At 34.0% G+C, this 13,232-nt stretch overlaps 1 protein-coding gene across 5 annotated transcripts in view; it reads left to right on the forward strand.

Moving 5' to 3' along the window:
- Nucleotides 1–13,232, forward strand: part of UBA6 (ubiquitin like modifier activating enzyme 6) — a 108,000-nt gene that overhangs the window by 66,619 nt on the left and 28,149 nt on the right. For all 5 annotated transcript variants that reach the window (XM_028491806.2, XM_024131947.3, XM_007108005.4 and 2 more), the window contains exons 19-27: nucleotides 1,001–1,182; nucleotides 2,745–2,850; nucleotides 4,364–4,453; nucleotides 4,687–4,767; nucleotides 5,747–5,875; nucleotides 7,555–7,606; nucleotides 7,701–7,764; nucleotides 9,072–9,141; nucleotides 10,802–10,873. In XM_028491806.2, coding sequence (XP_028347607.1) covers nucleotides 1,001–1,182; nucleotides 2,745–2,850; nucleotides 4,364–4,453; nucleotides 4,687–4,767; nucleotides 5,747–5,875; nucleotides 7,555–7,606; nucleotides 7,701–7,764; nucleotides 9,072–9,141; nucleotides 10,802–10,873 — 846 coding nt within the window. The remainder of the gene's footprint in view (nucleotides 1–1,000; nucleotides 1,183–2,744; nucleotides 2,851–4,363; nucleotides 4,454–4,686; nucleotides 4,768–5,746; nucleotides 5,876–7,554; nucleotides 7,607–7,700; nucleotides 7,765–9,071; nucleotides 9,142–10,801; nucleotides 10,874–13,232) is intronic.

The raw sequence follows: 13,232 nt of genomic DNA on the forward strand, positions 1-13,232 counted from the left end.
GCTCTTTAGAAATTTTTTTCACTTTGTTGTTCTACAACTGATTGAGAATCTTAGTAAACTAAGAAATGTCATGAACAGAAAAGTAATTAAAGCATACTTTTATATAGTTATATAGTTGCATAGTTAACCAAATGACCTCACCTATCCAAATACAAAGAACTAAGTAACAGGGTCTCTCATGAACTAAAATTTATGTGATAAGATTCATTCACTCACCTTTGTGCATTTTACTTATAAAAGAACTATTAAAGCCTGTTTGTTTTACACTTCTAACAAAGTTTACAGTTTGTATGTATGAATGCTAATAGCACTGAGAAGTAAAAACATGTCCGTCTATCAATATGAGAAGAGACAGATACCATTAAAGCTAGATGCATTCGTGCAAGCTGAATGATCTATAGATACTTAGTGTCAGAGCCAGTACTCCCAAATAAACTATGATAGCACCTGAAATGACACCAGTGATTTAAAAGTGATCACTAACTCTAAAAGAAAAGAAAGAGTACTCTTTTTATAAAACTGAAACATAAAATAATTTTTTAAATATTTCCATCCAGAAATGGTAAAATTTTTTAAACATTTCAGTACCAAAATATTGATATTAAGTTACCATACTTCTGAGAGTTCATATTCTGTAGAACTTAGATTTCTAATATTTTACTGAATGTGTTCTCATTTTTTTTCTAGGCACTTACTCGATTCAAACCTCATTACTAGGGAAAAATGTACTTTTAATTAGACTTTTAACTAATAGTTTAAGAAGTACAAAGCACTTAGCTATAAAATAGAGGTTGTTTACATTTTTATTAATAACGTATGAATTATTCTAATGTGCATTACTAAATGCAGCATGACCACAATGGATGTAATTTCCACAAATTAAAAATGAAAACTGGTCTCATTACATTATTCTTCATATAAAAAATGTTTTAAGTTCAGTCATGGTCTATTTTTCCTGTTTACGATTTATTTCTTCTGTTTTTATATGTTATTTGTTTAGAAACCTAAAAGCTATACTGCTGCTGATGCAACCCTGAAAATCAATCCTCAATTAAAGATAGATGCACACTTGAACAAAGTATGTCCAGCCACCGAGGTGATTTACAATGATGAGTTCTATACTAAGCAGGATATAATTATTACAGCATTAGATAATGTGGAAGCCAGGAGATATGTAGACAGGTATGTTCTTGAAATTCAGGTTCATAGAAATTGTCTTTCTTTTGTTTTCGCTTCATTTCTCATACCTATTTATTGAAAAGTTGCTGAATTTTCTGATTATTCTTTATGTTCCTATTATAGTTCTCCTCGAACCCAAGCCTGTTGATGATTTCCCATTAGAGACAGGATAAAATTAAAAATCTTTAAAATGGCCTAAATGTTTTTCATAGAGTATCTGCCACCTGTCCACCACTCCAGCTTAAAATTTACTGTTTCTCCCTGGCTCCCCTTATTCTAGCCACACATTCTTTCTTTCAGTTCTTACAGTGGGCCATCTAACACTTTTCACCTCAGGGACTTGTACATGATCTCCTTCAACCTCAGGAAATTATGTTTATCTTGTTCTAAAACTCCTGATCCCAAATCTGCCTACTTACTCTTCACTTCCTTTAGTTTTTTCTCTCATCCTTTCAGTTTCAGCCTGAATGTCTTTATTCAAATAGACTTTCTTTTACCCCTGAATTCTAAATTAGATCCTCCTAAGATAATCTTTCACAGCACTCATTTTTCCTTCATAGCACTTAGTTTTTATTGACATGCACATTTATTTAATATTTGTTTCCTCACTAAATCATTTATTCAGTTATTATTTATTTTCCCATCACTCTATCCTCAGCTCCCAATACATGGTGTCATTCAGTAAATATTTGTTAAATAAGTAGATGAATATATGACTATGATGTATACACCTTACATAATCTTTCTTACATCTTTGTATGACTCTCTAATGTTAGGGTGCTAGAGCAGATTTATTAGCAGGAAAATTTACCAGTTGAGAGTACAGTGGAAAGTTTGTAAACTTGAGCAGAGAAAGGCAAAAAAGAAACTTTAAGAAATTAAAGTGTGTTGAATATAGGTATCTTAAGTATTGAGAAAGAAGGTTTGGGATGAAGAAAATGTTGAAAAGATATAGTGAGGTAGAACTTATAGTCGGAAAATAAACCAAAGAAGAAATAGAAAACAAGAAAAGAAAGGGTAACGCATTAATTAAGAGTTAACCCAGAGGAAAAAAAGTTGAAGCCCAAAATTTGATAGGAGTTTTTTTTGTTTTTTCTTTTTTCTTATTGAAGTATAGTTGATTTACAATGTTGTGGCAATCTCTGCTGTACAGCAGTGACTCAGTTATACACATAGAGACATTCTTTTTTTATATTCTTTTCCATTATGGTTTTTCACAGGATATTGAATATAGTTCCCTGTGCTACACATTAGGACCTTGTTGTTTATCCATTGTGTGTAGGAGTTTTAGAACAAGATAAACGTAATGTGTCTTGTTCTAAAACTACCAAACTTTGAGAATGGAAGGTAGAGACAAAAATTGCTAGGGTGAGCAAAAAAGTTTGTGGGAGGAAGGGGATGGTAATAATAAATGGGTTGTTTGGTGGTCATGTATCTGTTTCCTCAAGTGTTATATCCAAGAAGTGATCAACATGTGAAATGATCAGTAGAAATTGGTAAGTTGTCCTCTGCTTACATTGTTACTGCTCACTTTTATGTTTGTTACCTATTTTCTTTTCACATAGCCGTTGCTTAGCAAATCTACGACCCCTCTTAGATTCTGGAACAATGGGCACTAAGGGACACACTGAAGTTATTGTACCTCATTTAACTGAATCCTATAATAGTCATGTAAGTGAACCAGTTTTTTAAAGTAAATGTCTCTTCTTTATATCTCATCATTTTTATATCTCATTGTTTATTTCTCTTCATTAGTCAGCAAATTTGGTTTAGCATTCCTAATCCCTTCAGTTTTTGATCTGCCAGTGATGTCTGTGCATATGTGTATAGACATTTTTTTTAATGTAGCTGAACTTATTTTTTTAATCATCAAAATTTTGTTTCCAGTCTTTCTGGAATATTATTCTTGTGTCTTCTGTTTGTTTCTCAGAGCTGCTTGATTAGTTTTTAGTACCCTTTGAACTGGTGACCCACCCAAAATCTTACTGAAGAATCGGTTTCTCCATATGAGGGACCAAGCCATTTATAACCATATATTTTATACAAATGATATAGGTGTAACTTTTTTTTTAACCTCCACAAGTGATTTTGAGATACTGCCAGATTTGAAAATCACTGGTCTAAGAAATGTAGACTTGGGGATTTTAAAAAAAAAGGTCAACCCAAGTTGTAAAATTGAAAGAATATTATTTTACAAGCATAAATATCCCTTTATTTAATGGATATGTTTGGTTTAGAAAATTTTTTAAATTTTAATAAAATTTGTTTTCCCCTTTACTCTCATGCAATCAGAAGTTTATATGGTGAAAACACTATAATAGACAAAATTGATAAGTTTGATTTGAAGGAAATTAGGTGGAGAAAATCATGATATGCTAGGATCATACTAGAAGATTTTCAAAGTAGGGGATGTTACAAAATTCCGAAAGTTCCGTTGATTCTCTCATTCTACCACATCTTTCCCTTCTCCTATACGTATATTCTCTAACTTCATACTTAGAAAAACTAGAATTGAATACTCCATCTGGCTTTCCTTTTAGGTTTATAAAATATTCTGTGGTATTTTATAGATCAACACACTAAAATAAAATCTCTAAGTAAAAAGAGACAAAGTGAGTTGTTTTAGATTGGGTAAGCCAAGCCAATAAGACTAAATGTACCAAATGTACCCTTTAAGAGAATATGGATTTCTTCAATGGTACTTTTTCACACGACACAACATAGACATTTGCCATTTATTTAATACACGATTTCTGCAAGAAACTATACCAAGCATCAAGAACATATGATTCCTGCTTACAAATATTTTTTCTACCTGGAGAAAGAAACTCACGGTATGTGGGCACTATATTGGGAATTCTTGAATTATTTTTCAAAATGCAGAATATTTAAAGTGTTAAATGTCACCTTGATACTTGGAGGGAAAAAAAGGTAATTATATATGATAGTCTGCTATATGAGTACTACATGGTACCAAAGGAGTGCACAGATAATATAAACACGTGGGTTAAGTGTCAAAAGCATAAACTTTTCCTCTTAATGTGTAGGAGAAAGAAGATAAAAAATGTTGGATTTATTTTATTTTTGAATTTTATTTTTTAATGGTCTTAAAACACTCAAGTAAATTCATTCCATAAAAAATTGTCATTACTTCTCTTAACTGTTGTCATATTTTATAAAATAGCGGGATCCCCCAGAAGAGGAAATACCATTTTGTACCCTAAAATCCTTTCCAGCTGCTATTGAACACACTATACAATGGGCAAGAGATAAGGTAATAAAGATACTTTTTAAGAAATTTTTCTTTGAAGTAGAAAAGATGATATTTCCAACTTTATTTTTAATTTTTGAATTTTATTTTATTTTTTTATACAGCAGGTTCTTATTAGTCATCAATTTTATACACATCAGTGTATACATGTCAATCCCAATTGCCCAATTCATCAGATATTTCCAACTTTTAAACATACTTTTATTTGTAATGTGTTTTCCTCTTTTCCCTTATAGTTTGAAAGTTCCTTTTCCTACAAACCTTCATTGTTTAACAAATTTTGGCAAACCTATCCATCTGCAGAAGAAGTCTTAAAGGTAAAAATCAATACACTTTTTTTTTTAATTGAAGTATAGTTGATTTACAATGTTGTGGTAATTTCTGCTGTACAGCAAAATGATTCAGTTATATGTATATACATTCTTTTTCATACTCTTTTCCATTATGGTTTATCACAGGATTTTGAATTTAGCTCCTTGTCTTATACAGTAGAACCTTGTCATTTATCCATTCTGTATATAATAGTTTGCATCTGCTAATCCCAACACTTTATGTCAGTGTAATCTTATTTTCAAGTTGCCTATAAATAGTTTACCTCCTTAAACAGAGATTATACATTAATATTGTATATTGTAGTAAGTATATGAGGAGTCTCGAAGTTAGCAGGTCACAAATAACCCTTCATTTTTAATTTGGTCAAACTATATGGAGTTGCAAATATTTTACCATGTTTGACTCACAGAACAGCAATTCATATGGTTCAGCCTAATAAGGATTTGATAAATGATAAGAGAGCTACAAATAATAAAACAGATTGTTAAGCTCTTTGGAAAAAACTGAGGTAAGTTTTAGTGAAAATTTCAGGAGTAGGAATGGTCTCAGATTTATTAGTCTCATGGTGAGGGCAACATCAGAGCTGTTTTTTCACTTTCCTTTAATCCTACACTAAAAAGGCCAACTTTTTAGTGTAAAATATTATTCATAGCACTTCGTATAGTAAGTACATATATAGTACTAACTTACCACTAGAAAGACATGAGGATAACTTGGGAGATAAGAAACTTTAAAGTTAACATTTTACATGATATCTTTTCCCATTTCCCCTTCAGAAAAGAAAAGAAAGAGGGAACGTAGGAAGACGGGGACAGGGAGCTTGAGGTGAAAATAATAAAATCATAAGACACATAAGCTGGCACTTCAAACTTTGGCTGACATTTCCTGGGAATATGTGCGTGTGTGTTTGTGTGATTAATTGGACATGTATTTGCTTTGTTTTCTTTTTTCCTCTCATTCTAGAAGATACAAAGTGGACACAGTTTAGAAGGCTGTTTTCAAGTTATTAAGTTACTTAGCAGAAGACCTAGAAATTGGTCCCACTGTGTAGAATTAGCAAGATTAAAGTTTGAAAAATATTTTAACCATAAGGTAAGTATACATTATAAAACATTAAGAAAAGGTCTAAACTTGGCTCATTTAATTACTATGAAATTAATTTCATTGACCTGAAAATGTGTACTCTTTCTTTCAGGAAGCTTTTCAGAAATTAGTAAGTTAACTGAGAACAAGTGACGGGCACACAACTAATTTCTCCTTGAATGTTACTGATTAAAGAATGCATTTAAACTCCACCCATTGGCTTGTCAGTTATACATTTAACTAATCCTTGTCTTTCTGTGTACAAAATGGGTTTTAATAAAATAGGGGTTCCTTCTAGAGAAGAAGGAATACATTTAATCAGTAATCATAAAGAAGTTTGTTGTTCAGAGTAGAGCAAGAGACTGAGAGAATAGAGATTCCATCAGAAATTTTGTTGGAATTTTGCCTTCCCCATATATATCTAATAATCATATTTTGTCTGTTTCCTCATTATAAAATGGGAGTAATAAGTTGGTGCCTGACTCATAGCATAGTGGTGAGGATCAAATGAGTTAATACATTCAAAGTCTTTAGCATAGAACCTGGTCCATCCCATAAATATTTAGTGAAATATTAGCTGTTATTCTTACTCCAGTTACATACAGAAGCTTGAATGTGTCATGCACTCTGTTTAGTCTCTCTCTCTCTTTAGGCTCTTACCTATTGGAATATAAAATAAGCTCATCTTTTTAAAGTCTTTAAATTATACTTATTCCTGTTTTTCACTTCCATTTTTGCTCTGCTTCTTGGAAAAGTGGTCTATACTAACTGTTGCCATGTCTTCATCCAGAAATGTGTCTGTCTTCTTTCCCCACGACTATTGAAATTATTCTTACCATGACTATCAGTGACCTCATGTTTCAAAATCTACGGAACTCTTTTTTGTCCTTATCTTCTATGGGTTTTTTAACTTTTTTTTATTGTGGAAAAATTCAACCACAGAAATAATAGAGAAAATAGCATATAATTAATCTCCATGTATTCCTCATATATTTGTCACCCAGGTTTACAATTACCAGCTCATAGAAAATCTTATTTCATCTATAATCCCACCTAATATACCCTCCCCCTAGATGGTTTTGAAGCAAATCTCAAGCAGCATATCATTTCAAAATATAAAATACTATGTATTTTTACTGTTTTGTTTTTTTGCTGTACATGGGCCTCTCACTGTTGTGGCCTCTCCCGTTGCGGAGGATAGGCTTCGGACGCGCAGGCTCAGCCGCCATGGCTCACGGGCCCAGCCACTCCACGGCATGTGGGGTCTTCCCAGACCGGGGCACGAACCCGTGTCCCCTGCATCGGCAGGCGGACTCTCAACCACTGTGCCACCAGGGAAGCCCCTGGTTTTTTTTTTGCTTGTTTTAAGGATTAGCTCTTTGAAAGGAGCAGAATGATATGTAAAATATGCCACTGTTTGTGTAAAAGGGATAAAATAATCTATATTCATGTTTGCCATAGATGCAAAAAAAAGAAAAAAAAACTATAAGTGTTGATAAAAAATAGCAATAGAGGTTATTCCAAGTTGGGGTGGGGGGCAGTGACAGGAGACCGGACAGACTAAGTACACGGTGACTGGAAGACTTCACTGTATATCTTTTTATGTATGTTGTGTTTTGTTTTTTTTTTTTTTTTAACTTCAGTTAATATTAAGTAGTGATTTTTTTTAAATTCAATTTTTTCTTTAGGCTCTTCAGCTTCTTCACTGTTTCCCTCTGGACACACGATTAAAAGATGGCAGTAAGTATTTATCAGTGTTGAGAAGAAAGTTTAATGCAATTTATTACTGACTGCTGACACTGAAAATAATATTTTGTATTTTGTATTTTGTTAGGTTTGTTTTGGCAGTCACCAAAAAGGCCCCCCTCTCCATTAAAATTTGATCTAAATGAACCTTTGTAAGTATATATATCCAGTTTTATATACATCCTTCATTGTAAACTTCTTAACTGTATAGGTTTACATTGCAGGGTGAAAACTGCAGGCTCTTTAATGTTAAATAATTACATCCCTGTTAATCTAAGAGTTAGCATAGCATTTTGGCCAAAAAAGCCAGCCACAATTCTTCTCCCCACATGTAGGTGTTTATTTACATGGTAGATAATCTTATTATTTTTGTCTTCTCTAAAGTACAACCAAAGTGTCATCCCTTTGACTTTATTCATTAAAAAGTAAAATGAAGACAGATGTTTTCCTATTTAATGAAGTCAGTATATAAGAAACTTTAGTTACATGGGGGAAAATGATCACTACTAAATAACTCCCTAAATAATCTCAGGTTAATTTTCAAAGGAGTTGATCTTTGAGTAAATACCTGTATATCTTATCTATATTAGATATGCATTTTATACACAAACACACTTACATGTATATATTTTAATTAAACACTTAGCTTGTTAACCTTCCTTTCAACAAGTAATTCTGTGCTTAGTTTTTTCCTCTGGTGCTTATTCTAGTCACCTTATCCTGATTGCTGCTTCTTTTTTTAAAATAAATTTATTTATTTATTTATTTATTTTTGGCTGCGTTGGGGCTTCGTTGCTGCGCTCGGGCTTTCTCTAGTTGTGGCAAGAGGGGGCTACTCTTCGTTGCGGTGCGCGGGCTTCTCATTGCGGTGGCTTCTCTTGTTGCAGAGCATGGGCTCTAGGTGCATGGGCTTCAGTGTTGTGGCTCTAGAGTGCGGGCTCAGTAGTTGTGGCGCCCAGGCTTAGTTACTCCACGGCATGTGGGATCTTCCCGGACCAGGGCTCGAACCCATGTCCCCTGCACTGGCAGGTGGATTCTTAACCACTGCGCCACCAGGGAATCCCTGATTGCTTCTTCTATAAAACTTACCTTTTTTGTTTTTAAACAAACTCATTTGCTTAGTTTGGACTTATTGTACACTCTTTAAAACCAAGTTTGTAATATTTTCTTATGAATTAAAATGAATTTTCTTTCAATAATTTTTCTACTTCTGGCCTCTCCCCAAAGTAGTCTTGATCACTACCTGAATATTAGTGCTTATGAGGATAAACATGATGTTTTCTCTTTTATAACTTCTACAATGCCTTGGTCTAGACCAGAATTTCATTGCCTAACTTAAAAAAAAATAATCCTGTAACAAAAATTCTGTAATTACTTAATTTCACCATTTTAAAGGCTATAGTTTCTGGTAAACATCTTTGAAACTGTGCATTCACACTTTATTTTTTAATTTCAAAAGGCACTTCAGTTTCCTTCTGAATGCTGCAAAATTATATGCTACAGTCTATTGCATTCCATTTACAGAAGAGGTAAGATATTCTTCAAGCCCTAACAAGTGATAGAAAAGGTTAGATTTAGATGACTTAGCTAATTGCATCATCAAAATGTGTTTTGTTTTGTTTTGTTTTGTTTTGTTTTGAGGTACGTGGGCCTCTTCCGTTGCGGAGCACAGGCTCCGGACACACAGGCTCAGCAGCCATGGCTCACGGGCCCAGCCACTCCGTGGCATGTGGGATCTTCCTGGACCGGGGCACGAACCCGTGTCCCCTGCATCGGCAGGCGGACTCTCAACCACTGCGCCACCAGGGAAGCCCCAAAACGTGCTTTATGTTATAAGAATCGTTCTTCGATATAAACTTTTCATTTTGTTGTAGTGTTGCCCATTCTAATAAAGCAGAAGCTAAAATCTCATTTCAGCACCACTAAGTGGAAGAAAGTCACTTTTTTTTCTGAACTTAAGTAGCGAAACAAATATTTGTAAAAGCAGTCTTACTTTATTTTTAAAATATTTATAACCTACTAACTTTAATTATTGTACTTACTCTGAAAACCCAAAGTGACCTATTTCATAACAATTTTAAAATATTTCTTAGTGATTCTGTTTGTTATCATTTGTTTGGCTTATTTTTGTGAAATTAACATATGCTTTTCAGGAGATTTGAAAATACTACCCTACATTGACATTTCTTAACTTTTATCATTTATACCTTTTCTCTTAGACGTCGTCTTCATTGACTCATATGTAAAGGGATCTAATACAGTTTTATTTGAAAGGCAGGTCTGCATTAGTGAATTTTCCATCTCAAATGCATAATAGAGGTAAATAAATTGCTATACTTTTAGGTACTAGGCTGAATGGGAAATATGAGCCAGATCCATAACTAGAATTGGCTATTTTGGATCTAGATAAAAATGCCTGTTGTACATTAATCCCTTTTGGAATTAACACACAGTAAAATATACCATAAATGTCTGGTAAAAATAGTGGCATTCAGTTGGGTATTCTTTTTGTGAAAAGAGTGATAATTTTGTGATGAGTTGTAGGTGACCTCAAAAGCACTGTGTCTCAGTTTTTCCTAAGTAGATTCTTAATAATAAACATGTATATAGCCTTAAATTCATCTAAGTTTATCCTGAACCATTTAAATATTTTCCTGCTTCCAAAGGTATGAATTCCATTTACTGTGAGTCAATGTATATTGAGTATAACTTTCCGCAGGGAACTTTGTAAAACAGTGAAGAGATAGTTCCTGATCTCAAGGCACTCTGTCTGATACAACCAGTCCTAAAACTACCTTTTTAAAAATTTGTGGATGGACTTCCCTGGCAGTCCAGTGGTTAAGACTCCGTGCTCTCAGTGCAGGGGGCATGGGTTTGATCCCTGGTCGGGGAAGATCCCACCTGCTGCATGGCACGGCCAAAAAAAAAAAATTTGTGGAAAGAACTAAGATTTCAGGTTTGTTGACTTAACAAGTACTTTTTTACACATACCACCCCCACTTCCCAGCCTTTGTGGATGGTATTTCTATGGAAATAAAAGTAAATGTCACAAACAGATGTGGTCTAAACAGTTATATCATAAATTATTCAAATATTTAGTATGATAAAGGACCTTTTTTAGGTTGTTTTTTAGGTTTAGAATTCAGAATTTTAAGAATATGTTGATAAAATTACTGTTTTAAAAACCAGGACTTATCAGCAGATACCCTGTTGAATATTCTTTCCGAAGTAAAGATTCAGGAATTCAAACCTTCCAACAAGGTATGTGTACAAGTTCATTCATTTAGCAAATAGTTATTGAACTTCTACTTGTGTCAAGTCTCATTCTAAACCTGGAGAAGCCCACAGGAACAAAACAAAATTCTTGTTCTTGTGCGAGTTGGGCCAGAGGCAGACTATAAAAAAAAGTGCCAATAATTATGTAATATTGCATATGGGCATAAGTGCTAATAAGAAAAAACAGGGAAAACAAAGGGTGATGGAGCTGGTGTCATCTTATACGAGATAAAAGGGGAAAGCTTCTCTGATATGGTAACATTTGAGCAGAAGCCTGAAGGAAGTGAGGGAGTGAGCCATACTGTTATCTGGTGAAAGAGCAGTACAGACGGCAGGAACAAGTTCAGAGAAAGGCCTTGAAAGACTTTGAAGGCCAGAATTTTTCTGGAGGAGAATATGCAAGAGGAGAGTGGTAGATAGCGAGATTGGAGAGGTAGTGCGCGTTATAAGTACTTCATGTTTTATTATGAGATAAGAAGCCAGTGGAAGATTTTAAGCAGAGGACACAACCTGACATATTTAAAAGGATGACCCTGGCGATTGTGTTAAGAATGATTAGGACATGAGAGAGGAAGCAGAAATAGCTATTAGGAGGTTATAGGCAAGAGATGATGATGGTGGTTTGAATGAACCATCAAACAGGGGTAGTGGGTAACAGGAAAGTTGTGGTAAGAGGTTGGATTCTGTGCACATTTTGCAGTAGCCCTGACAGGATTTGTAAGGAATTGGTTTGAGTGTGCAAGAAAAAAAGATTATTTTCTTAGTTGAAAAAAAAGAAGCAAGCTTAATCGCTCCGAGTGACAGGGAGAAGATAGAGGAAGTTTGAGCAGAGAAAAAAAAGATGTGAAATAATTGCCTAGGGGAGTGGGAAAAGTGGGGAATTAGAAGATGTTGTAGAATTTCGAGACAATATTTAAGATCCACTTAATGTTAATTCCACTTAATGTATTCCACTACATGTGGCTGGAGAAAAGCCGCTTGGGTGCTACTGTAGAATAGCTGGTAAATTGGATTGTAACAAGGGTTGGGATTTTGTTAGGCAAATATGTTGGAAGGAGAAAGGGAGTATTAATAAAGATGGAACATGAAATTTAGGCAGGGTAAGTTAAAAAGTTTGAAAATACTAAATATTTTTCTTTTTCACATGTTCATTATGTGCCTTTTCGTATGCACTCTAAAAAGAAATAAACCACAGAACAACCTTCTGTTCCGTTTACCTTTAGCTGTACTGGAAAATGTGGAGTAATGGGTGCCTCCCAGCAAAATTCAAGTAGGAAGTGGTGTGTGCAGTCTTCCACTCTGCATTTTTATTTTAGGGACAAGGAAAACTTGTAGGCAGTTCATTTTGTGCAAGTAAATAGGTTTTCTGAATGAAATGTTCATGACTTGTAGTTTATCAAGAACAAAAGTACAGAAAGGAAAAACAAAATTCCTATATAAAGAAGCTTCCTAGCCCATGTTTCTAATGGGCAGAACTGCTAGACAGAAGCCAAGGAAGTATGCATCAATAACTTTACAGGTCTCTACTGCTCTTCAATATGTTTTCTAGCTTGAATTGCTTCTTTCTGCGTCAAAGTTTTGGCGTCATAAATTACCCTGAGCAATTTTAACATGACTTGTGAGCTTTTTCACCACTGCTTAAAGCAGCTCCCACTGAAGCTTCAGCGTCTGGCACTCCTAGTTAAAAGATGCCACAGCCAAAAACTATCAACTACACATTCTGGCAAATAAAAATTACTGCTTCCCTGACTCCTTAATATTTATCAAATATTTATAATCATATTTAATATGTAAAAATGTGAATTGGATGTGTTTTTTAATAAGAAATAGTATTTTAATGATGATGTGTAGCTAGTTTCTTGGTTTGAGAATATTAACTTCACTGCCCTTGTGTTTAATAAGTAATTTATTTATTTATTTATTTTTCCTTTTATTTTTTATTTTTAAAAATTTTATTGGAGTATATTGATATACAATGTTATGTTAGTTTCAGGTATACGGCAAAGTGATTCCGTTATACATATATTCATTCTTTTTCAGAGTCTTTTCTCATATAGGTTATTACAGAATATTGTGTAGAGTTCCCTGTGCTATACAGTAGGTTCTTGTTGGTTATCTATCTTTTTTTTTTAACATCTTTATTGGAGTATAATTGCTTTGCAATGGTGTGTTAGTTTCTGCTTAATAACAAAGTGAATCAGTTATATATATACATATGTTCCCATATCTCTTCCCTCTTGCGTCTCCCTCCCTCCCCCCCTCCCCATCCCACCCCTCTAGGTGGTCACAAAGCACCGAGCTGATCTCCCTGTGCTATGCAGCTGCTTCCCACTAGCTATCTAGT

This window comes from Physeter macrocephalus, chromosome 7, assembly GCF_002837175.3.
Source record: "Physeter macrocephalus isolate SW-GA chromosome 7, ASM283717v5, whole genome shotgun sequence".
Taxonomy (NCBI): Eukaryota; Metazoa; Chordata; class Mammalia; order Artiodactyla; family Physeteridae; genus Physeter; species Physeter macrocephalus.